This window comes from Molossus molossus, unplaced genomic scaffold, assembly GCF_014108415.1.
Source record: "Molossus molossus isolate mMolMol1 unplaced genomic scaffold, mMolMol1.p scaffold_m16_p_17, whole genome shotgun sequence".
In the NCBI taxonomy this organism is placed as follows: Eukaryota; Metazoa; Chordata; class Mammalia; order Chiroptera; family Molossidae; genus Molossus; species Molossus molossus.
In genome coordinates this window covers 50,129,792-50,156,168 of record NW_023425352.1, presented here as the reverse complement: position 1 = coordinate 50,156,168, position 26,377 = coordinate 50,129,792, and the positions used below count along the sequence as shown (strand labels likewise).

The 26,377-nt window shown below is 38.8% G+C and overlaps 1 protein-coding gene across 4 annotated transcripts in view; it reads right to left on the bottom strand.

Moving 5' to 3' along the window:
* Nucleotides 1-13,149: 13,149 nt before the first annotated feature.
* Nucleotides 13,150-26,377, bottom strand: part of CCAR1 (cell division cycle and apoptosis regulator 1) — a 64,478-nt gene continuing 51,250 nt past the window's right edge. For 2 of the 4 annotated variants that reach the window (XM_036264826.1, XM_036264824.1), the window contains exons 18-25: nucleotides 24,907-25,146; nucleotides 24,394-24,505; nucleotides 16,295-16,377; nucleotides 15,816-15,962; nucleotides 15,069-15,189; nucleotides 14,794-14,979; nucleotides 14,197-14,402; nucleotides 13,150-13,506 (exon numbers count right to left, since the gene is read on the bottom strand). In XM_036264826.1, the coding sequence (XP_036120719.1) occupies nucleotides 13,447-13,506; nucleotides 14,197-14,402; nucleotides 14,794-14,979; nucleotides 15,069-15,189; nucleotides 15,816-15,962; nucleotides 16,295-16,377; nucleotides 24,394-24,505; nucleotides 24,907-25,146 (1,155 nt within the window). In that variant the 3' untranslated portion in view covers nucleotides 13,150-13,446. The remainder of the gene's footprint in view (nucleotides 13,507-14,196; nucleotides 14,403-14,793; nucleotides 14,980-15,068; nucleotides 15,190-15,815; nucleotides 15,963-16,294; nucleotides 16,378-24,393; nucleotides 24,506-24,906; nucleotides 25,147-26,377) is intronic. The other 2 variants (XM_036264827.1, XM_036264825.1) reach the window with 2 other exon arrangements.

Here is a 26,377-nt window from a genome sequence, read left to right as displayed (position 1 = left end):
AGAATTCTCATTTAATTTCAAATTCCAGTTCTTATGGTGATGGTGGGTTGGCTGGTTCTCTTCTGACAACAGTAGCTCAGAGGTTCAACATTCACCTCCTGAAAACATTTCCAACAGCCAGGTGAATGCCTCCTGACTGCAGAAAGCCTGGGATAAATAACAGATGGATTTGGAAAAATGGCATAACTGTAGCCCAAGGCTGTAAGTGTACTTTATGCCCTAAGGAAGAATGGGTTAAAGCAGGCTTTAAATATTTATGTTATAGTCAGAAATGCCAAGCAGTCTTTGTGTGGCCAGGGACTGACTGGCTTCATCAGGTCTATCAGGATAAGAAAGAAAATGAATGGCCATTAAATATTTATTCTTCATACTATATTAAGTCAATTCTGTTCTTTCCCTGCCTGAAGATAAAAAGGCTTGAGAAAATGCAATCTTATAAAAAGAGTGGAAGGCTTGGTTCATCTAGGAAGTGGATGAGCTCTTATTGAGGCTAGAGGATGTGAAATATTGAAAACTTTGCCATTTATCTGGGCACCACGACAAATAAGTTTCAATATTTTGGGTTGCATTGTCTTACCTTTAGCATGGAAAAAATAACATGACCAAATTTTTTTTTTTTACTTAAGCATAGACTACTAACTACTCCATCAATTTTCCAAACACTGATATGACCTTTGTAAAGGAGAATTTGTCATAGCAAACTCATCCCAAGACTAATTCAAAGTTTTGAATTCTAAGATCAGTGTTGTAAAAACTTTATTTATTTTTTTGTGGTACGTGCCCCTAGCGGGAACTGAACCCAGGACTCTCTGGTCCGCAGGCCGACGCTCAACTGCTGAGCCAAACTGGCTGGGACAAAACTTCTATTTAATAGCTTCTTGAAGATCACATTTAAAGTTGTCCCCTGCACTTTATGAAATTTCATTTGCCTGAATTGCCAGAGCAACAGTATAATGTCATTTATTATAGGACCACATGCATATGTAATCAAAGGTGAAATCTACACCTAACTTAGTAGCTCCGAGAATTTTTAGATCAAAGGCTATGAAAATACAAATAAATGATAATTTAAAAAGTCTTTGGCCCTTGCAGGTGTGGCTTACTTGATAGGGTGTCATCCCATGCACTGAAAGTTTTCCAGTTTGATTCCTGGTCAAGGCACACGCTTGGGTTGTGGGCTCAATTCCCAGTAGGGAACGAACAGGAGGCAGCCGATTGATGTTTCACTCTTACATCGATACTTCTCTCTCTCTTCCTCTCTCTGCAATCAATAAAAACATATTTTAACAAACAACAAGTGCTGGCAAGGGTGTAGAGAAAAGGGGACTCTAGTACACTGCTGGTGGGAATGCAGACTGGTGCAGCCACTATGGAAAAAAATATGGTGTTTCCTCAAAAAATTAAAAATTGAACTGCCATTTGACCCAGTGATCCCACTTCTAGGAATATATCCCGAGAAGGCTGAAACACCAATCTGACAGAATATATGTACCCCTATGTTCATAGCAGCACTATTTACAATTGCTAAGATCTGGCAACAGCCCAAGTGTACATCAATAGATGAGTGGATAAAAAAGCTGTGGTACATATACACAATGGAACACTATGCAGCTGTAAGAAAGAAAGCTCTCCCTTATATGCATGTACGCATAACCAATGGACATAGACAACAAAGCTGGGGATAGGGTGGGGGATGGGGTGGGGAGGAAGGTGTCAATGGGGGGAAAAGAAACATCTGTAACAAAAATAAATTAATAAAAATAATAAAATAAAAATTAAAAAAAAGAAAGCTCTCTTATCCCTTGAGATGACATGGAGGGACCTAGAGAGTATTATGATAAGTGAAATAACCCAGTCAGAGAAAGATAAGTATCATCATATGATCTCACTTATTTGTGGAATACAACGAACAAAATAAGGTGATGAACAAAATAGACCCAGAGACACAGAAGTAGGCTACAGATTACAAACTTCAGAAAAGGGGGTTGGGGAGATAAAGAGTTAAAGCAAAGAACTTATGCATTATAAGCATAACCAATGGACACAGACAAAAATGCTGGGGCAGGGGGAAGCAGGAATGCTGGGGCAGGAGGAGGGTGTCAATGGGGGGGAAAGGTGAAGCATCTGTAACAAAATAAAATTAATTAAATTTAAAAAACATATTTAAAACATGTTAAACCAATTTAAAAAATCTTAAAATAATCTTTGGCAAAAGTTTAATTCTGAAGTTAAATTAATCATCCAAATTTGAGAAACTAGAACCTCAAAGAGGTACCCCTTAGTCACATGTTACAATAATGAAATTGTAGTAGTGCAATATAGGAAAATAAAGTGATTATATGGCATTCTTTAATGCTAGATCCAGGGCACATGGGTTCTAAAACTGGTGAACTGGAAAGCCATCTGCTCTCAAGATACTGTAAATCAATGCCAAGAGCCAAATATTTATTTTTAATGTTTTGATTTATTTTTATATTGATTGATTAGAGAGAGAAAGAAAGAGAGAGACAGAGAAACATCAATTTGTTGTTCCACTAATATATGCATTCATTGATTGACTCTTGTATGTGCTCTGACTGGGGATCGAACCTGCAACTCTGGAGTATCTGGACGACACTCTACCCAACTAAACTACTGGGACAGAGCATCTAAGAGTCAAATACTTAAAAGGTGATTGAGACATTTAAACCTAGACTTCATAATGTTTTGAAAGTTTAAATAACTTAGTAAAGAAGAAATATTTTTAAATATCTACTTAGAAAATATAAGGGGGAATGAGGTATCACCTCATACCTGTCAGAATGGCTGCCATCAACAAGTCATCAAACAACAAGTGTTGGTGAGGGTGTGGAGAAAAGGGGACTCTAGTACACTGCTGGTAGGAATGCAGACTGGTGCAGCCACTATGGAAAACAATATGGTGTTACCTAAAAAATTAAAAATTGAACTTCCATTTGACCCAGTGATCCCACTTCAAGGAATATACCCGAAGAAGCCTGAAACACCAATTAGAAAGAATATATGTACCCCCATGTTCATAGCAGCACTATTTACAATAGCTAAGATCTGGAAACAGCCTAAGTGTCCACCAGTAGACGAATGGATAAAAAAGCTGTGGTACATATACACAATGGAGTACTATGCAGCTGTAAGAAAGAAAGATCTCTTATCCTTTGAGACTACATGGAGGGACCTGGAAAGTATCATCCTAAGTGAAACAAGCCAAACAGAGAAAGACAAGTATCATATGATCTCACTTATTTGTGGAATATAATGAACATAAGTCTGAGGAATGGGGTAGTCCCAGAGATGTGGAAGTGGGGTACAGACTGACAATCCCCAGAAGAGGGGGGGTGGGGGAGAGATAAACCACAGAACTTATATGCATGTATGCATGAACAATGGACATGGACAACAAAGCTGGGGACAGGGCAGGGAGGGAGGGGAGAGGGGAATCAATGGGGGAAAAAGGAGTAACAAAAATTAATTAATAAAAAAAAAAGAAAATATAAGGGGGGGCGGGGAATTCAATGAGAGATAATCCAAAAACTAGTTACCCAAGCAATGTCCACAATTATTATTATATATATTTTTAAGAATGTTTATTGCCTAGCCGGTGTGGCTCAGCGCAATGAGCATCGTCCCATGGACTGAGAGGTCCTGTTTGACTCCCCATCAGGGCACATGCCTGTATTGCGGGCTGGATCCCCAGTGGGTGGTGTGCGGGAGACAGCCAATCAATGTCTCTCTCTCCCTTCCTCTCTAAAAAAAAATCTACATCTATATCTATGCTTTTATTGATTTTCTAAAGAGAGAGAGAGAGGGAGTCCTGGCTCATTTAGCTCAGCAGTTAGCGTGTTGACCTGTGGACCGAGAGTTGAGGCTTTGATTCCAGTCAAGGGCACGTATCTCGGTTGCAATTTGGTCAAGGTTGTGCAGGAAGCAACCAATTGATGTGTCTCTTTCACATCGATATTTCTCTTTCTCTCTCTCCCTTCCACTCTATCTGAAGATAAATGGAAAAATATCCTCCAGTGAGGATTAAAAGAAAAGAGAGGAAAGAAGAGACAGAAACATCGATGTGAGAGAGAAACATCAACAGCTGCCTCCTGTATGCCCCCCACTGGGGATTGAACCAGAAACCTAAGCATGAGCCCTGATCAGGAATCAAACCCGGACCTCTCAGTCCATGGGACAATGCTCAATCCACTGAGCCACACTGGCCGGGCTTATTATTTTTCTAAATCCTCACATGAGGATATTTTTCCATTGATTTTTAGAGTAGAAGAAGAGAAACACCAATGTGAGAGAGACACATCTATTGGTTGCATCTGTATGACCCTGACCAAGGCTGGGAACAAACCTGCAACCCAGGTACGTGCCCTTGACCAGAATCAAACCCACAACCTTTTGGTCCCTGGACAGATGCTCTAACCACCGAGCAAACAGTGCTACAATTATTTTTTACAATTATGCTTTTAGAGAGGAAGGGAGAGGGAGAGAGAGAGAAATATTGATGTGAGAGAAACATCAACTGCCTCATGCACGCGATTGAGCCATATCCTGGGCATGTGCCTGACGGGGAATGGAACCGTGACCTTCTAGTACATGGGACAGTGCTCAACCAACTGAGCCACACTGGCCAGGGCCCACAATGATTTCTGTTATTAGAAGGAAGTTCTCCTGATAGGTTCATACACTTCACATAAACAAAATCTCTTAACACAGATTCACAACATCTTAGGATCTCCCATAGAAAGCAGAACTCTTTTTTATTTTTTATTTTTTTATCCACACCCGAGGACATTTTTCCATTTTTTACTCAGATAGAGCGGGAAGGAGAGAGAGGAAGAGAGAAAAACATCGATGTGAAATGGACACATCGAGTGGCCGCCACCCACACAACCCAACCAGGGCCGGGGACAAACTGCAGCCAAGGTACGTGCCCTTAGCAGGAACTGAACCCGGGTCTCTGTGGACCCCAGGCTGACGCTCTAACCGCTGAGCCAAACGGCCAGGGCGTAGAACTCTTTAAAAGCACTGGTTTTGCTTGTTGGTCTTGAGTTCACTTATAAGCAAGAATACTGCTGAAACAATGCTGAGTGACCAGGAAAGTTTGTGGATGATTACAACTTGTACCTTTGGTTTGTTTCCTAAAGTCATCTTTATCTGCAGACTGCTGGGGGTCTCAGGCAACCAAGAGCTAAACATGACCAAGTTCTAAAACAGAAAAATTAACTGTAATGCTCAACGCTTAGGTTTTGAATGGCAGGGTTCTTATTTTATTCCAAATACAGATTTACTCTGAATTTGACTTCATACAATTTAAAATTAGGCTGGCTCTAAGAAAACATATTATAAATACATCAGAATTTTTTTTTTCATTTATCTTCAGATAGAGCAGGAGGGAGAGAAAGAGGGGGGAAGAGAGAAATATCGATGTGAGAAGAGAGACATCGACTGGTTGCCACCCTCACAACCCCAGCTGGGGCCGGGGACAAACTGCAACCGAGGTACGTGCCCTTAGCGGGAACCAAACCCGGGCCTCTATGGTCTTCGGACCGATGCTCTAATCGCTGAGCCAAACTGGCCAGGGCAGAATGCTTATTTTTGATTAACTAGTATGTTAAACCACCTGAGGTAAGCACGCATTGGAGCTCTGCATTGCTCTATATGTCAGGTTATCTCTAAACCAGATTTAGGCTTACCAGGTTTTTGAGCTACCCAAGCTGCCTGACAACATTTTAGGAAGTCTTCATCACACCAATGGCTAGGATGTATTACTTTCATTGTCCTAAATGTAGTGTAAACCCAAATGCCACCACCCTCACAGGGCTCTCTAGTCTTCAATCAAAATAATATAGATGAGCCCATCCAGTGTGGCTCAGTTGGTTGAGTGTCATCCTGTGCATCAGGTCATCACCGGTTTGATTCCCAGTCAGGGCAGGCTCAATCCTCAGTAGGGGGGTGTGCAGGAGGCCACCAGTCCATGTTTCTTTTTTTTTTCCATCCTCACCCAAGGATATTTTCCCATTTATCTTCATATGGAGTGGGAGGGAGAGAGAGAGAAACATTGACGTGAGGAGGTTGCCTCCTGCACCACCCTGACCAGGGCTGGGGATGAACTGCAACTCAGGTTCGTGCCCTTGACCAGAAATGATCCACGACTCATTGGTCCGTGGGCCAACACTCTACCATTCAGCCAAACCAGCCAGGGCTCTTATTGATGTTCCCATCTCTCTCTTCCTCTCCCTTAAATCAATAAAAATACAAGTTATTTAAAAATTGTAGAGATGAGCCTCTGTCTTTGCTCCTGGCCTCTGCCTAAGTTGTTTGCCGAACTTGGGGCCCACCTCTGAATCCTGGCTCTGTGGTTGGGGTCCTGACAGTCTGCAAAATTCTTTTAGGAGCTTGCCTGTCTACATGGCCCTGCCACTGGCTGAGATCTAATTCAAACTGATCAACTTCCCTGCAATTAAGATTATAATCTGCCTGATTTTCAGTAATACTAGCACAGCCTACAGGACTACCGCCAGCTCTCCACCCACCAGATTAAAATTTCAGACAGTGAAGTAAGCCTGTACACAGTAATCTGGACTATTATCCACCCCTGGGTAGGGCCTGGGGGAGCAACAATTAGGATGACCCCACACACATCACTAGTTCCAGTAATTACCAACATAACTCACTCTGGTCCCCTAACTCGATGGAGCACCAGTTTAGAAAAGTATCTAATTTAACTTAGCCCAATTAAGTTTCTCTCACCACTGCCTTGCCCATTCAAAGCAATGGGAAGCTCCCCTTTTGTCTCAAGGAGGGAACACAGCCTTTTCAGTTGTCTTCGGAGGATGAAGTCACTACTTTGAAGATTAGTACCTTTAAGATCCCTGGCTGGAGACACAGAGAACCTGGAGTTGAAATGATAGCCTTTGCTCACATTTTCAAGACATCCTCCCTATTGCTTCTGATGTCTGCCTAATCCTTGCCTTGTCATTTTGACCTCTCCATTGTCAAAAAGTCTGTTGCCTATTGTTTACTTCTCCCCCTGCAGACCATCTCAATTCTTCTTTTTCCTCTCAGCCTAGCAACCTACTGTGTTCCTGCCCAAACCACAAGGCCCCCTCACAAGGAAGCACTTAACCTTCACAAACTATGTCTGAGCATCCTACTTGTCACTCACCCAACACACAGTAAGACCACGCTGACCACACAGACATTCCACATTTGATTGTTCAGAATTTGATACCTCACAAAGGTACCTAGCCATGTCAATTTGAGAGTGAGAAGTGAAAACAAACAAAAAAAACCTATAAAGATAATTGATTTTCCTTAGCTTAATTCAATTGTTTGAGCAATTATGACCCTTCCCATAAAAAAAACTATCTTAAAGTAGCTTTTCAAAGTGACTATCCTACAGGTTCCTGGAGTTTTTGTTTTTTAAATCTCATATTAACTAGGGAATTACCTGCTGTGTGTGTATACATTAGTTCGGAGGTCCTCTAAGCCTGTTAACCGAGAACAGCAGCAGTGTCCATGCATGGCACTTGTTAGAAATGCAAATTCTTGGGCCCTACCCTACATCTCAGTCAGAAATTCTGGTGTCCAGTCAGTAGTTTAACAAGACTTCCAGGTGACTCTGATCATACTAGTTTAAGAACCACTGCCTCAGTCTATGCATAATGATCATATTCAGACTCCATTATTAAAGGGGATGAAATAAAGAGCTGACTCAGTGACTTAAGTACACTACCTGACTATCTGACATAATACATTCTCTATACACATTAAAAAATTATATAATTTATAGTCAAAAGTACTTTGGGACTTAATCTTCATTTGTGTACAAACCTGAGGCGTGTTTCAAAACTGGTGAATACCAAAAGCAGGTCAGTATTACTCATAAGGTGAATAATAAAGTAGGCAACAAGTTTGTCTTAGACAATCCTGATTTATATACTTGGTGTCTAGATATAATTATTTTTGGCACCTTCCTCTTCTTAAAAGGTTCCCAGTTTAGTGCGGCTGGTGTGGCTCAGTGGCTGAATGTCGACCCATGCACCAAGAGGTCATTGGTTCACCCAGTCAGGGCATATGCCCAGGTTGTGGGCCACATCCCCAGTCAGGGGCATGCAGGAGGTGGCCAATCAATGTTCTTTCTCATCAATGTTTCTCTCTCTCGCTCTCTTCCTTTCTCTCTAAAATCAATGAAGGAAAATAAAAATTAGGGGGAAAAAAAGGCTCCCAGTTTAGCAATCAATTATGGCCTATATATCACCCATTTTATTAAATAAAAAAAATTCATAAAGATATGCCTAGATATTAATTTTAACTAAATCTACAACAATCTGAATACAACATTGTAGTGGAGCAAATTCTTTTCCTGGAACCCAGAGACATGGCAACTGCATTGCAATACATGTGTTGCATACTATATGTCCTGTAAAGGAGCCTTTTATGGTGCCTCTGATTACTGTGCTCACTTCCATGCTTTGCCTAAAATCAATACATGCTTTTTGTTATCTACTTTGACTTCACATCACTAGGAGAAAATCTATACAGCTTCTGTCAACAAAAATCCACCCCACGTTATCTCAGATCCACAATGCCACCTCAGTTAACTTGAGGACTTGCAAAGGTCTGATAAGAGTAGTCTGGGCTAGCACGGCCAGTGTGGTTCAGTGGTTGAGCATTGACCCATGCACCAAGAGGTCACTGGTTCATTTCCCGGTCAGGGCACATGGCCAGGTTGTGGGCCAAATCCCCAGTGAGGAGCATGTAGGAGGCGGCCAATCCATGTTCTCCCCCGCCCCTCTCTAAAATCAATAAAGGAAAAAAAATCCTTATCCAAGGATATTTTTTCCATGGATTTTTAGTGAAAGTAGAAGGGAAGGAGGAAGAGAAACATGGAGAGAGAGGCACATTAATTGGCTGCTTCCTGCACACACACTGACTGGGCCAGGTATTAAATGTGCAACCCAGGTACATGCGCCTGATCAGGAATTGAACCTGTGACCCTTTGGTGTGAGGGCCAACATTCTAATCACTGACCCACACCAGCCAGGGCTTCACCAAATTATTTTTTGCTTTGTGGGCATGGATATCCATGGGTAGATTACTTAATAAATTTCTAAGTTTGCCCATGTTCTAATAAGCAAACTTATCCATGTTTAACATATTCCAAATTCCTTTCTTTAGCAAAAATTATGTTTCTAAACTTTCTTGCTTTTTACATTAATACCGCTTTTCTTACCAGAAAGAAGTGACTACCATTGTATTCAACACAATTAGGCTGTCACTGTGACAGAAATCCCTGCTGTCCTTTCCCTTGATCTCAGCTAAGACTGTGCCCCACAGGAGTAAAGCACGTGAGATCTGTCCCTCAACTGAAGCATAGGGAAGATGCCTGAGAGCTGAGACTTTTGGGATTGTCATGGTCTTTGGTCCTGTGTCCTAGTTCATAAATCTCTACCGGTGCTGAAAAAGAATATTAAGATTTGTCAAAAATATAAAAGCACAACTTCAAGTGTCATCCCTCCTGAATCCACCATTGGCAAAAGTCCCCAGAGCTTTGACCCTAAGCAAAGGTACAATTACATATCCTGGCCACTCTTCGGAATTAAAGAATGCCCAGGAGTACATAACTGATGGATGTTCTCTGCAAGTCTTCCACTATGCAGGGGCTGAGGTGCAGTTATATGGAAACACATGCAGTATTACTGTTGAGTTCTGGGGTACAGAGAAAGCAGATGAAAAGAACATCAGCTGATCTGTCCCCCTTACTCCAGCCCATCCAGTTCATGGTCTTTACATGTTTGTTTTGTTTACCACTTATACCGAGACAATGCTTTCCAAAAAATTACTATTAACGACTAAATTATTTGGTTTCACCCTACTAAAACACATGAAAGGTGAAGTGGTAAAAAACCAACAACAACAAAAAAGACCTGTGATTCTGGAATTCCTTGAAACACAATTTGTTCAAATTGTTAATATATATTGAGGTTAATTATATAAAAATATTCTAGCCCTGGCCGGTTTGGCTCAGCAGTTAGAGCATCCGCCTGCGGTCCTGAGAGACCCGGGTTCGGTTCCCGCTAAGGGCACGTACTTCGGTTGCAGTTTGTCCCCGGCCCTGGTTGGTCGTGCGGGTGGCAGCCACTCGATGTGTCCCTTCACATCGATGTTTCTCTCTCTCTCTCCCTCCCACTCTATCTGTACAAAAAATGGAAAAATATCCTCGGGTGAGGATAAAAAAAAAAAAAAAAGTGGAAAAATGTCCTCGGATGAGGATAAAAAAAAAAAAAAATTCTATATACCTATAAAATTTGGTGTCATCCAAAATCAGATGTTATTAGATTAATAGCAAAATCACCTGAGATGTCCCAAGTCTATTAAGTATCAGTGAGTGGTTAATTTTGACTCTCTAATGAGCTTTCCCTCCTCGATCATTTCTAGAATCTTGGTTATGGAATGTATTCCAAATGTGCTGAAATATCGTGTAACACTGATTATTTGAACTGTATTCAAAATTATTATTTAATCGTTTTTCCTTGCTATTTTCAGAAGATTAGATCTAATATTTGCTTCTCCAAAATATGTTGGGATTATTTCTAGTAAACCAAGCAGTTCCACTGTCTCTTGTGATGGTTCATTACTGATTTCACAATAGAAATAGAAGCAGGAAGTTCTCTCTTCTATTAGGACAGCTAATACCCAAAACCAGTACTCTTTTGCCACTTCAGAGGATAAGTTTTGATTTTATATTGGGACTAAGATTCTTATTTTCTTCATCAGTAAAAATATCCATTCATTCAAGCTACAAAACCTTATGACTAAAGTTTTAGGATTGTTAGGGTGAAAAATGAGAGCACCTCAAATCATCTTAAAGGGACACACAAACTTAAGCAAGTTGGAGAAGAATCTTATGGTCTCTAAATAAACTCTGATTCAAAAGCCAACTATTAGTGATCTTTAATCCCAAGTAGTAACAGGCTGCAGTTAGAAGATCAGACCATGTAAAAGTATGTGTTGGATATACCTGAAAAATTTGAGAGGAATGAAATGTATACATAAGTAAAGTGTGTCACTATAATTCCTTTAAAAAAGGACTTAGACAAAATTTAGAAATAGTCTTAAAATATCAATTGTTCTATAATGACCGAACCATTATTAGAAATGCAAAAACAGGCATTAAGAATATAAAAATGATAGGAAAATAAGATTAAGTCTTATCATATACAACTTTGTTATATGATTAATTTTTGACTTGGTTAATGTGAAATGATAGAATAAATTACAGTTAGAGAATAGACTGCACTTTTATTTTTGAATCTTCAGAACAGTTTTAAAAGGGCAAAAACAGACCAAGGAGACATTTCAAGGTGGACAGACTGCTCCAGCTCCCAAGTTCACTGACGCTCAGCCTGAGGCGGCAGACTGGGCTAAAGGCACAGGTGCCCCATGCCTATTCAGCAGTTCTCTACTGATGCCTGGAGCGCTCAGCCTACCTACCACTGAGGACTGGTCTGCAGCCCATGGTGCAGGCCACTGAATGGGTAGAAACCACCACTGAGTGGTCTTAAGCTGTTTGTTCATACACTCTTAAAAAAATGGAAAGAAGGTTGATAAAAAATAAAGTTTCTTTAAAATTAAAAAAGGGCAAATATAGGTTTTCTTCCTCTGATTTTCTCTAAAACCAAAATTTCTATATGTAACTTGCTTTTATCCTAGCTTAGAAATTTACCTCCAAGAAATAATAAAATGGAAAGATGTATGCCTTTTCTCTATTCTCCCAATATTATTCTGATTTAAATATCTCTGGGAAAAATAAGTCTAACAAGTGGATTTTATAATTAATTTTCTCATTTAAAAACATTCTCACCCTGGCCAGTTTGGCCCAGAGGTTAGAGCGCTGGCCTGTGAACCAAAGGGGCCCAGGTTTGGTTCCCGCTAAGGGCACATAACCTCGGTTGCGTGGGTGGCAACCAGTCGATGTGTCCCTCTCACATCGATGTTTCACTCTCTCTTCTTCCCTCTTTTCCTCTGGCTCTATCTGAAGATAAATGCAAAATTGTCCTCAGGTGAGGATACCAAAAAAAGAAAAAAATCGCCATTAAAGAACTACATTATTTGCTTTCTTTTAGTTAGAAGTTTAGCTCCAAGATTTTCCCTTGAAAAAAACACTTTCCAACTACCCTATAAGGTTTCATCTTACTCTAAAGATGGAGAAAATAATTATAAAATTATGGATCAATCTGTTGACTTCAGAGAAGTTCAACAAACCATACCACCAGAAAGAGCAACTTAAAGACATATCATTTAACCCTATGATACTTAAAATCAGAGCTTCTCAACCTGGGTATTACTGAAGTTTTGGGCTGAATGTAATTCTTTGCTGTAGGAGGTTGTCCTATGCAATGTAGGATGTTTAGCAATATCTTTGGCCTCTACCAACTAGATTGTAATAAGCATGCACCCAGCTGTGACGGTAATGTCTCAAGGCACTGCTAAATGTCCTCTGGGAACAAATTCACCACCTGTTTAGAACCACTGTTTAACAGTATATCACATTTCCTACTCTTTCCACTCAACAGCTAATAAGCTCTTACATATCCAATGAAATTCTGAAGGAAGTACACAGACTAATAAAAAGTATTATTTTTAATTAAACAAGGCTTAACTTAAGGCATCATACTGACATCTACTGGCTTGGTACTAAACTGTACACTTGATATATACTGTAAAAAAAAAAACCCTCAAAATTATAAGTAATATAGGTGCTATTCCTAGAAAGTAGAACAATTCATTGAAAGCAGTAACACTGACATCAGAACTGTCAGTTGTATGTAAAGCCTTACATATATATCAATGGTAATTGTCGATTGCTTTCTTAGTTTTTGATGCACTGTCCTTTGGATGAATTGAATTTTTAATGTTTTTAGAGACTGAAAATTAGAGGAAATTTATTTTTTATGACAGGTAACAAAAGAGTATGGGGAAAAAACACTTGCAAAACTTAAGCAGCATGCTATTTTATGATTTATACTAAAATTTTAAAATACTAAAAACAAAAAAACCCCTAATAATTCTATAAATAAAATTACATTTTTCTAGATGTTTTAAAAAAAAGACATTTAATAATTAAATACTACTGTCAATTAAACTGATGAACTTTATTGGGGTTAAAACTATAACAAAGTTCATCCTAAAACATTTTGCAATGCAAAATTATTTCACTCAAGGAGTGTTTAATAATTTGAATGCTAGGAATTAATTACAAGCAATTTTCAAAAGCAGAGACTCTCACATTCATAAAACTTTATACATCATTTGAACTAAAAGATATTTATACTACTAAAATCAAACATGCATCACTTTCAAACATTCTTGTATCATGATTTTTTATATTACATTATTTAACACCATTCCTCATCACTGCATGTATTATCATACACTTGCACCATTCTCCTTGGACTTCTGATCTTTATCTTCACTCTTCACATTATCCTATAAATTAACAGACAAGAAAAAAGTATATTTTGTTAGAGTCTCTTAAAGGTAAGTTAAAAAAAAATAAACATGAGTTAACAGAGATACTCCATTTTACTATCTATAGAAAACTGACTCTGGGGACAACTATGTTTAAATCTTCCAGTTCTATGTAGAATGGCTTCTAGTATTTGACAAAGCCACCTGAGCCCTGAGAAATGAGAGGTTCTTAGGAATAACAATAGTAAATTCATTGCACAGATTTTTTTCTTCTTGTTCAGAAAGAGAAAAGATTGTGGAAGATCTCTCAATTACTGAGGTTTATAATGGCATTGAGTTACTAGATTATTTTTCTTAGTAACAAAGAATACTAATAAATTAATTTTGATAGTGTCAAATTGTTTCTCAACTTGTTTCTCAACTCTGCCCAATAGTAAATGGGTTTAAAAAAGAAGTGAATGGTTTTATCTTCCTCAAGTTCAAAAAACAACCAAAGTTTGCTTTAGGAAGTCTGTTCACATGAACCATGTTGATATTCTGATTAGGTTCTAGAAAAAGATCACATTTTGGGAATTGCTTTTGACAATCTGGTGAAGGACAAAACACTACCATTATTTGCTCCTATAAAAACCACTAAAAAATAGTGCCAGAAAGAGATATAAAAACTGAAATAAATTATGAAAATGTTGAAAGTACAAAACTACTAACCTTTTGGAGAACAGTGTGGATTTCATCCATTACTGTAGATAAGTTTCTGATTGTCTTATTCAGTTGACTTTCAAATTGCAAATTCATGTTTTCTGAAATCTTTAAGTTTTCTTGTAACTGACTAAGGTCCTTTTTAACTTCTCTGAGTTCACCAGAGAGGCTTTTGTTGGAATTCTCCAAGTTTAATATGGATTTTTCATCTTCCTCTGTTTAAAAAAGCATATATAATTCCTCAAAATAGCCACGAATGTCCAATTTCAATAGTTACAAAGCACACTGCAATACTCAGTTAAGTTTTACTTCTAAATCCAGGTTCCATTTTTAGATGATTGTATAGACTAGATAAAGTAGCAGAAACTAGTCAAAACTAAGAGGATTAAAAGGATGCAACAGAACAATAAACAAACCTAATAATACACATGAAGATCTAAAAAAGCAATTTCTAACCTTCAACAGAAATGATCAAGTTACATTATGTGGTCTAGACTAAAACAAATGGCATGGATATGCATATATATACAGGTAAATATGTACACACACAAGTATGTATCCCCATAGGTTGTTGGAGGTACTGACACATCTAATTCTGTTCCTTACCCGTTTTTTCTTCTAGTAACTGAAGCTTCTGTTCTACTTCAGCTCTTACTTTTTCACTCTTTTCTAATTTTTGCAATAGGCTTCCTACATCTACCATTGCGCCATTGTAAACAATAAGGCCAACATTTTCTTCCACATCCTTCGATTCCTGTTTTACTGTTGGTGTTGGCAGTAACAACCTGTTTCCTATAATATAAAAGGTACCACATTTTACTTTATTTTGAATTAGTAATATAATTATATAATGGCACAATCTTAAAATAATATACTCAAACCTAGCATATCTTCCTGCAGTGCTTCAGACTCCTCATGGTTTTCTTCATCTTTTGAGGTATCTGTTAATTTCCGATAAAAGCAAGATTCACGAAGTACTACTTTATTAAGAAGCTTCTTTACCTGTTAAACAAATAAACAAATTAAAATGACCCCTCTTTAATAAGAACTGTGTTCTAATTTTCAGATATAATGAACATCAATGACATCTGTTTTCTCAGGTATCCACTCCCAATTAGAGCACTTAACCTTTGAACTGTTTCCATAGAAACCTAAAAGTCTAACACTGATATAAACGCTAACACACAGTATATAAACAAAGACATTTATTATAGCATAGTTTGTACAAGGACGTTTATTACAACAAAGTTTACAAATATAAACAATGGAAAACCAGCCAGCAACTGGGACTGATTAAGGCAATTATGGTACATCTATACTATGTAATACTAAGCAATCAAAAAGAAGAAAGTGGGTCTCTATTTTCATGGTAGAATACCCATGATAGATTTTTAAATGAAAAACAGTTGTCTATCAATATGTATAGAGTGACTTCATACATATTGGATAGGAACTAGAGGGAAAGGGGACTTTTTAATTTATACATTTCAGGACTGCCTGACTGTACTACTAGAATATTTAATACATATGTACTATATTGCTTTTATATTCCAAAAAAAAAAAAATCAAATAAATTAAAAAGATAGTTACTTAAAAATGCTTTTCATTTTAAATATTCACAAGATTACCTGAGCCCGAGAAAGATGTAGTCCAAGAGTATAAAGTATTTCTTCCAAATCCTTTTCAAGAAGGTAACCACAATGACTTTGATCAAAATAAACAAATGCCATTAACAGATCCCTGTTAACTGTGATCATCTGAGTCTTTTCTTTTTCCTAAAGAAAATGTACAAGATATAGTATGTATGTTTTACCCTTAAAAAGTGAGAAATTGAGACTATGTCCATATAATAGCAAAATTTGGAAAAGACCGTTACCTCATCTTAGCTCAAATAAGTTGATCTGATATATGTGTATTGTAGAAAAGGAAAAACATACTGGTTATCTGACATAACCTCAAATATCAAAATATCAGAATTGTTCTCTGGGTGGTAAAATATATAGATACACAAGGACCAATAAACTTCATGACTATGTTACGCTTAATCATTAGTCTGGATTATGTAAGAAATGGAATGATAACAAAAAGAATAGTAAACAAAAAATACCTTATCTTTAGAGGGCCTCTCCTTGCAGTACCTGTTCATATCTCTTTTGTCATCTCGTTTGCTTATTTCTTCCTCGTCCCGATCTATAAAATAAATACAACAGCAGCAAAAAAACTTATTAATACAGATTTTAACAACAGAGATAAAATACTTTTCTATAGCTGATCAGTTTTCAAAAGACACATTAGCAAATGGGGTGGTGAATACACAATACAATATATAGATGATGTATCAAAGAATTGTATCCCTGATACATGTAATTTTATTAACCAATGTTACTCTAATAAATTCAATTAAAAACACACATTATCAAATAAATATATGAATAAAAATAGTTTGGATTTTGTAAGAAACAAAAAGAATGAGAAGAGGGCCCTGCCTAGTTTGGCTCAGCGGTTAGAGCGTCGGCCCACGGACCAATGAGACACAGGTTCGATTCTGCCCAAGGGCATGTACCTCGGTTGCATTTCGTCCCCAGCCCTGGTTGGGGTCGCGCGGGAGGCAACCACTCGATGTGTCCCTCTCACATCGATGTTTCTCTCTCTCACTCTCTCCACCCCTGTATCTGAACAAAAATGGAAAATGTCCGTGGGTGAGGTTAAAAAATAATAATAATAATAAAATAAAAGATAAAAAAAGAATAAGAGGAAGAATTTTATAAAGAGATTAGTGCGAAGAAAAAATTGGCTTTAATGAATCAAATAAAAGAACTTAATTCTATAAATATCTGGATGGCACAGTCAAAAGAATAAATGAATTTACACATAAAGTTGAAGACTTTAACACAAATTTACACAAAACAGAGCAACGTATATTTTCTAAAAGCTAAAAGGAAAAACAGCCAACATAGGTAAAACCTGACTATAGATAAATTACTGCAAAATAACACTACATATAGATACTGAGATGTTCTCAAGATCATTAAGGCCTAACAGTGTTAATATCCAGATGCTCCAGATGTACTAACACTAACACGTTTCCCATGATAAAAGAAAAAACTTGGGAGAGCTTATTCTTTTTTTTTTTTTTATCATCACCCGAGGACATTTTTCCATTTTTCGTTCAGATAGAGTGGGAGGAAGAGAGAGAGAGAGAGAGAGAGAAACATCGACGTGAAAGGGACACATCGAGTGGTTACCACCCGCATGATCCACCCAGAGCCAGGGACAAATTACAACCGAGGTACATGCCCTTAGCGCGGGAATGGAACCTGGGTCTCTCTCGACCACAGGCTGATGCTCTAACCGCTGAGCCAAACTGGCCAGAGTGGGCTTATTCTTTTTAAAAATAAAAAACAACTAGTAAGGTGAATCTGTAACTGTGGAAGATATGATGCAGAATCTCTACTCTAGCATGTAGTCCTAAAATTGAAATATCAAAAAAGTATACTTGATCAGTTTGGACAAGTCATGACACTAATTTTATTTTATACATTAGAATATTATGTTGTTATTAACTTAAAAATGCAACTTGTGCAAAATTCAAAATACACAAAAAGCAACTGGCAAAAAGTAAACTTTTTCTTACCTATCCCTAGACTCCCCAGTTCTCCAAGACCTCAAGCCATCACCTTCATCAACCACCATTACCAGCTTGTTACAGAACTAATACTAAAGAAATAACCTGTGCCTGACTGGTGTGGCTCAGTGGTTGAGTGTCAACCCATGCACCAAGAGGTTGCAGGTTGGATTCCAGGTCAGGGCACATGCCCAGGTTGTGGGCCCGATCCCCAGTGGGGGGCATGCAGGAGGCAGCCAATTGATGTTCTCTCTCATCAATATTTCTCTCTCTCCCTCTCCCTTTCTCTCTCTCTCTCAAATCAATAAAAAGAAAAAACTTTTTTTATAAAAGAGAAATAACTTGTAATGGTTAAATTGTAGACCCTAAAATTCATAGGTTGAAGTTCTAACCCCCAGTACCTCAAAATGTTGACTCATTTAGAGAATGGGTCTATACAGAGGTAATCAAGTTAAAAAAAAGTCATTGGGCCCTGGCTGGTTGGGCTTAGCAGTTAGAGTGTTGGCCTGTAGATTGAAGGGCCATGGGTTCAATTCCTGGTCAAAGGCACGAACTTGGGTTGCAGGTTTGTCCCTGGCCCAGGTCAGGGGTCATGTGAGAGGCAACCAATCAATGTGTCTTTCTCACATCAATGTTTCTTTCTCTCCCTTTCTCCCTCCCTGGCTTCCATTCTATCTTTAAAAAAAAAAAAAAAGTCTAAAAAAATCAATGGAAAAACATCCTCAGAAGAGGATTAACCAAAAATTTTTTTTTTTTTTTTTTTTATCCTCACCCGAGGACACTTTTCCATTTTTTGTTCAGGTAGAGTGGGAGGGAGAGAGAGGAACAGAGAGAGAGAGAGAGAAACATCGACGTGAAAGGGACACATCGAGTGGCTGCCACCCACACAACCAACCAGGGCCGGGGACAAACTGCAACCGAGGTACATGCCCTTAGCGGGAACCGAACCAGGGTCTCTCAGGACCGCAGGCCGACGCTCTAACCGCTGAGCCAAACCGGCCAGGGCCCAAAATTTTTTTAAATAAACAAACAATAAAAGAAAAGAAAGTAATTAGGATGAACTCTAATCCAATGACCGGTATCTTTACAGAAAGGGGAAATTTGGACACAGACATGTACAGATAAAAGATGATGTAAAGGCACAAGAAGATGGCCATCTACAAGCCAAGGAGAGCTTCCTGGAACAGATGTGTTCTTCACAGCTCTCAGAACTCCTTGATCTCAGACTTTTAGCCAACAGAACTAACACAATAAATTTCTAATGTTTAAGCCACTCACTCTGAGGTACTTTTTACAGTAGCCCTAGTAAACTAATACAAAACCCTGAAATGAACTAATATAAATATTAAAGAGCTTTTTTTGCAGTTATTTAATGATTTGTTGGAAAATTTAAGAGAACTTTTGGTTCCAGAAGTTTCTTGGTTCTTTCAAATGGATCACCAGCAAAAAGAGTACAGTAACAATGGTTTGTCAGTAAAATACGTCATGAGATACAGTAAACACTAGAAGTTAAACAGTCCTTAAAATGCTACAAAGAATATATATTCCACACTATATTCCCTTCTTGGACATCTACAACATACATCAGCAACTAAGAAATTCTATGATAAACCTAGCCGGTGTGGCTCAGTGGACTGAGCATCATCCCATGGACTGAGAGGTCCTGGTTCGATTCCCAGTCAGGGCACATGCCCAAGTTGCAGGCTCAATCCCTGGTCGGGGCCATGCAGGAGGCAGCCAATGTTTCTCTCTCACATTTATGTTTCTATGTCTCTCTCCCTTCCTCTCTCTCTCTGAAAAATAGATAAAAAATAAAAAGAACTTCTATGGTAAAACATGAAGATCTTTGCTTAACCCAAGTCTCCCAAATTTATTTGGCTCCAAAGCTTTATTAAGCTTAATACCTATTAATATCTTGGGACACTCTAGGAAAGACTGCTTTAGGCAAGAAGTTGAATTTGAAGAGTAACAATATAAAGAAAACTTTATATTAGAGGGAATATACATGCTAAAACATGCATGAACTCTAATAACATTATGCTAAGTGAAAAGAAACCAGTCACAAAATATCATATATTGTATGATTCAGAATTAAAGGGACAGAAAGCCTAGCTAGGGCTGAAGAGAAAAGGCTGTGGGGAAATGAGAGTGACTATTAATGCAATGCGGGGGGAGTTCTTTTTGAGTTAATAAAAATGATGTGAAATTGATTATGGTGATGGTTGTATAACTGTGTGAATATTAAAAACTACTAAGTTGTATACTTTTAAATGGGTGCATTGTATAGTATATAAATTTGCTCTCAGTAACGCTTTTATTAAAAAAAGGAAATGCGCAAATACAAAGATAGTTTGTGGTGATGGTTTTACAATTCTATAGTTATTAAAAATTATTAAATTGTATACTTAAAATGGGTGAGTTTTGGGATATATATTGGCAATCTCAAACTATTATTTAAAAAAAAAACAGAAAATCGACAGGTAGTGGAACTTTATAGGTACTTTATGGCTGACATCTATGACTGATAAGATAATCTATTGTAAAGTATTTTCAATATCATTCTTATTGGTAAAAGTTTGTGATTTAAAACTTGGGTGAACTGGCCACAGGCATCAGGGAACCCAAGATGGGTGCTTACAAGTATATCCAGGAACTACAGAGGAAGAAGCAGTCTGAAACAATGTGCTTTCTTCTCAGGGTGCGCTGCTGGTGGTACCGCCAGCTCTCTGCTCCCCACAGGTCCCTGTCCCACCTGGCTTGATAAAGCTGGGATACAAGGCCAAGCAAGGTTATTTCATATATCAGATTCATGTGCACAGGGGTGACACAAACTCCCAGTTCCTAATAAGGGTGCAAGCTACAGTGAGCCTGCCCATCATGGTGATAAACAGCTCAAGTTTGCTGGAAGCCTTCAGTCTGCTGCCGAGGAGCAAGCTGGATGGCACGGTGGGCTCTGAGAGTCCTGAATTCTCACTGGGTTGGTGAAGTTCAATGTACAAATCCTTTGAGGTTATCCTCATCAATCCATTCCACAAATCCATCAGACAGAGTCCTGACACCCAATGGTTCACCAAGCCAGTCCACAAGCACAAGTGAGGGATGACCTCTGCAGGCTATTAGCAGCTGTTGCCTTGGGAAGGACCACAAGTCCCACCACACTATGGGTGGTTCTCATCGTGGAGCTTGGAGAAGGCACAATACTCCACTGGTACCACTAATACAATGCTTGTAAAATTATTACCTAATAAACAATTTAGATTAAAAAAACAAAGCTTGGATGATAGGTATATAGGTATTCACTATTAGTCTTAACTCTATGTTATACAAACACTTTTGCATGTACAATAGTCTTCGTAATTTTTAAAAATTGCAATAATCAGTTTTCTAAAAAATATGTTCAACGAAACAACAGAACCTATTACACCTTTCATAACAGTTTACTTATTTATTTTTTTATCCTCACCCAAGGACATTTTCCCATTTTTTTGTTCAGACAGAGTGGGACGGGGAGAGAGAGAGAGAAACATCGATGTGAAAGGGACATGTCGAGTGGTTGCCACCCGCACAACCCAACCAGGGCCGGGGACAAACTGCAAACAAGGTACGTGCCCTTAGCGGGAACCGAACCCGGGTTTCTCTGGACCGCAGGCCAACGCTCTAACCGCTGAGTCAAAGCGGCCAGGGCAGCATAACGCAGTTTAAACACTATATTTACGGAAAGTTCTTTCCTCAAGCTGATCAGTAATTACGTAAGGAACAAATAATAATAGAAAATGAACATCTCAGACTTCCGGTCAAGATGGTGGGGTAGGTAAACGCGGTATCGCGTCCTCCCACAACCACATCAAAGTTACAACTAAACTACAGAACAACCATCATTCAAAACCGCCTGAAATCCAGCTGAATGAAGTCCTACAACTACGGAATTATAGCAGCAGCCACATCCAGACTGATAGGAGGGGCGGCGGCGCGAGGGGCTGGTCCCACACCCACATGTGGCGGATAAAAATCAGGAGGATACCTCGGCTGGGAAGGTCCTTCCTGAGGACTGAGGGGTCCCTGTCCCACACCAGGTGCCCGGCTCAGGGTTCCAATGCTAGGAAGAGAAGTCCCCACAACTTCTGGCTGGAAAAACCAGCAGGAACTGAGGCTCAGGGAAGCTGAAGCGGCTGGAGCCCAGGCAGCTCCTTAAAGGGCCTGTGCACGGACTTGTCGGACTCTCTCCCTCTAAGCTTGGAGGGGAGGCAGCTCGAGGGGCACCAGAGACATACAGGGAAGAACTGAGCTGTTTGGCACTGGAGCAAGGGCTGGAGAGGGGGCTTTCTCCGGGACAAACGTGCTGTCAGAGGCCTTTGTTCCTTTGGTGAGCCCTTCCCGGGGGGCGGCAGACAGTCGCCATATCTGGGACTCCAGCAACCTGGCTCATACTGGTAGCCCCGCCCTGGTGACTCCCTGAGGCCCCAACCCACCCAACTTTCAAGCCCACCCAAGCTGTTGCCACTTGCTTAACCATAGGATTGGCCTGTCTTGGATCCTGCTTCAGGTTTTTCCTAAATTCTTTCAAATGAGCAGCATCTGGTCTCAGCTAGCCCCATACCTCTCGTTAAGTAATACACAGAAACAAACACAGGGAGGCAGCCAAAATGAGGAAACAAAGAAACAGGTCCCAAATGAAAGAACAGAACAAAACCCCAATAAAAGAACTAAGCGAAATGGAGATAAGCAACCTAACAGATACTGAGTTCAAAATACTGCTTATAAGGATGCTCAATGAACTTAGTGAGAACCTCAGTGAACTTAGGGCCTCAAGAGCATAAAAAAGGAACAATCAGAAATCATGGATACACAATTAGAAATGAAGAAGGCATTAACTGAAATAAAGAATAATTTACACAGCTTCAATAATAGAGTACGTAAATCCAAGGAGCTAACCATTGATTTGGAATATAAGGAAGCAAAAAATGCCCAATCAGAACAGCAAAAAGAAAAAAGAATCCAAAAAAATGAGGATAGTGTAAGGAGCCTCTGGGACAACTTCAAGCATGCCAACATTCGCATCTTGGGGCTGCCAGAAGGAGAAGAGAGAGAACAAGAAATTGAAAACCTGTTTGAAACAATAATGGCAGAAAACTTTCCTAACTTGGTGAAGGAAACAGACATACAAGTCCAGGAAGCACAGAGAGTCTCAAACAAGATGAACCCCAAGAGGCCCACACCAAGACACATCATCATCAAAATGCAAAAGGTTCAAGACAAAGAGAGAATCTTAAAAGCAGCAAGAGAAAGGCAGCTAGTTACCTACAAGGGAGTTCCCAATAGGCTGTCAGCTGATTTCTCAAAAGAAACTTTGCAGGCCAGAAGGGAGTGGCAAGAAATATTCAGAGTGATGAAAAGCAAGAATCTACAACCAAGATTACTCTATCCTGCAAAGCTGTCATTTAGAATCGATGGCCATATAAAAACTATCCCAGACAAGAAAAAGTTAAAGGAGTTCAATACCACTAAACCGTTATTATATGAAATGATGAAGGGTCTTTTTGAAGAAAAAGATAAAATATATGAACAAACAAAATGGCAATGAATACATATCTATCGACAATGGAATCTACAAACAAAATGAACAGGCAGAACAGAAACATTCTCACAGATACAGAGAACATTTTGTTGGTTGCCAGTTGGGAGGGGGGTTGGGGGAATGGGTGAAAAGGTGAAGGGATTAAGAAGTACAAATTCACTGTTAGACTGACAAACCTCATAGGGAAAGGGGTTGGGGGGCGGGGGTGGGAAGAAATAAACCAAAGAACTTATATGCATAACCAATGGACACAGACAATAGTGTGGGAAAAGGTGGGAGGGGAGTGGGGAGGAGGGGGTCAATGGGGGAAAAATGTGGAACATCTGTAATACATTTTACATCCAACAATAAAGATTTAAAAAAAAGAAATGAACGTGTTAAAAGGAGAAATATCTGTAACAAAAATAAATTAATAGAAATAATTTTAAAAAAAGAAAAAAGAAAACAAACGTCTTAATTCTCTCACATAAAAATAAAACAAATAGAAACAGATTTTTCACCAAAGAATAGTGTTTCTATTCTAAAAAAATAAAAAATATTAAAATTATAGATTTCAAGGATTAACTCACTAAACAAAAAAGTATATTTTTCATCCTCAGAAGAAATAATTGTTTTTATTGTTGACAGTATGTCAGATGTCCCCCATTCTCTCTCTTTAGTCCCCCAGCCCCTGCCCCACCCCAGGCCTTCACCACACTATTGTCTGTGTCCATGGGCTATGCATATATGTATATAAGTTCTTTAGAAATAAATAAATTTGGCCCAGCTGGTGTAGCTCAATGGTTCAGTGTCAACCCATGCACCAAAAGGCTGCTGGTTTGATTCCCAGTTAGGGAACATGCCTGGGTTGTGGGTTAAATCCCCCCCGGGGGGCGGGGGGGACAAAGGACATGCAGGAGGTGACCAGTCAATGTTCTCTCTCATTAATGTTTCTATCTCTCTCTTTCTCCCTTCCTCTCTCTCTAAAAATCAATAAAGAAGAAAAATAAATAAATTTGAATCATACCATCTTCTTCATCCTCAGCTTCTTCTGCTTCCATTGGATCATATTCATCTTGATTATTATCTTCTTCAGTCTCATCATCATCTTTAGAATCATCTTTTCTTTTATCTTCTTTCTAGAATTTAAAATACCTTAAAATTAATAAGCAAAACATCTCACCAAATATTGATTTAAACCAAACATAAATTAATTAAATCCATTAAACTTGATGTAGAATCTTATTACACATTTCTTATAACAATAACATACTCTAAGAGTAAATGCCATTCACAATATATGTAAATCAAACCATAATGCTGTGTGGCTTAAACTAAATAAACAAAAAAAGTACTATAAAACTAGTTACAGATGTTTATATAGGCTTAAGTCAAAGACTTAAATTCTAATACACTAAAACTTTTTAGTTATACCTTTATGTTTCACTAGTCTGATGAAATTCATCATCATTTGTTACACTCTAGAAGACTAACTGAGAACTTCTAAATCAGGTTGCTGGTCATGGACATGATTACAGACCTTTCTTTCATCTCTATCTTCTTTTTTATCTTTATCATCCCCTGATTTTCTCAGTTTGGGTTTTGGCTCATCCATTTCATCATCTCTTTCTTCTTTTTTATCTTTTCTCTCATCTTTTTTAGTTTTCTTTTCTTTTTCTTTTTTGTCCTCTTTCTCAGGAAGTGATAATAATGATTTGTATATTCTAACACCAAAATCTCTTTGAAGCATTTCATTGAAAAGTTCTGCAAACAATGAAACCTATAAAGAGATACCAACATTAACCCAGACTTTAATAGAAATATTGAAAAAAATCCAGCAGAGTCAGTAATTTATAAAGTAACTTGCAATATCTAACAATCAATGTTCATTACCTAAGGAGTTATAATAATTGATTCAATGATGTTGAAAAGTCTCAAAATCCTCAAAAACTCTTCTGAAGTATAAATACTATGTATAGTATCCTTTTGGTGAAATATTTAAAATAACAAAGAGCCCTGGCTGGTTTGGCTCAGCGGTTACAGCACTGGGCCGCGGACCAGAGAGTCGCGAGTCTGATTCCAGTCAGGGTTGCAGTTTGTCCCTGGCACAGGTCGGGGTAGTGCAGGAGGCAACCAATTGATGTGTCCCTCTCACATCAATGTTTCTCTCTCTCGCTCCCTCCCTCCATTCCACTCTATCTGAAGATAAATGGAATAATGTCCTAGGGTGAGGATTAAAAAAACAAACACAAAAACATACTACAGAAAAAAAATTTTTTAATTGATTTGAGAGAGAGACAGACAGAAACATCAATGAGAGAGAACATCAATTGGCGGCCTCTTGCATTACCCCCACTGGGCACTGGGCCCACAACTTGGGCATGTGCCATGACCGGGAATCAAATTGGCAACCTCCTGGTGTATGAGTTGACACTCAACTACTGAGCCACACTGGCCAGGCTACTACAGATATTTTGAAAATGAGTAGAAAAAAAGGATGTCTACTGTCTTATACAATTAATCTTCGTGATAAATGTACTTTATTCATTTACTCAACAAGTTTTTTATGAAATGCCTACTGTGTACTAGGGCCTGTTCTAGCATTGGTAGCATGAAGAAAGCAGATAAGCCTTGGCTGGTTTGGGTCAGTGGTTAGAGCTTCAGCCTGCAGTCCAGAGAGACCCGGGTTCAGTTCCCGCTAAGGGTGCGTATCTCGGGTACAGTTTGTCCCTGGGCCTGGTTGGTAGTATGGGTGGCAGCCACTCGATGTGTCCCTTTCACATCGATGTCTCTCTCTCTCTCTCTCTATTACCCCCCCACCCCCACTCTATCTGAACAAAAAATGGAAAAATGTCCTCGGGTGAGGATAAAAATAAAAAGCTAGCAGATAAAATCTCAACTCACGTGAGCTAACAACACAATGGGGAAAAGGAAAGAACAATCAAATCAACATCAAACTATAAGAAAACAAGGAAGATGAAAGCATACATACAGTAACAAGACTGCAATCA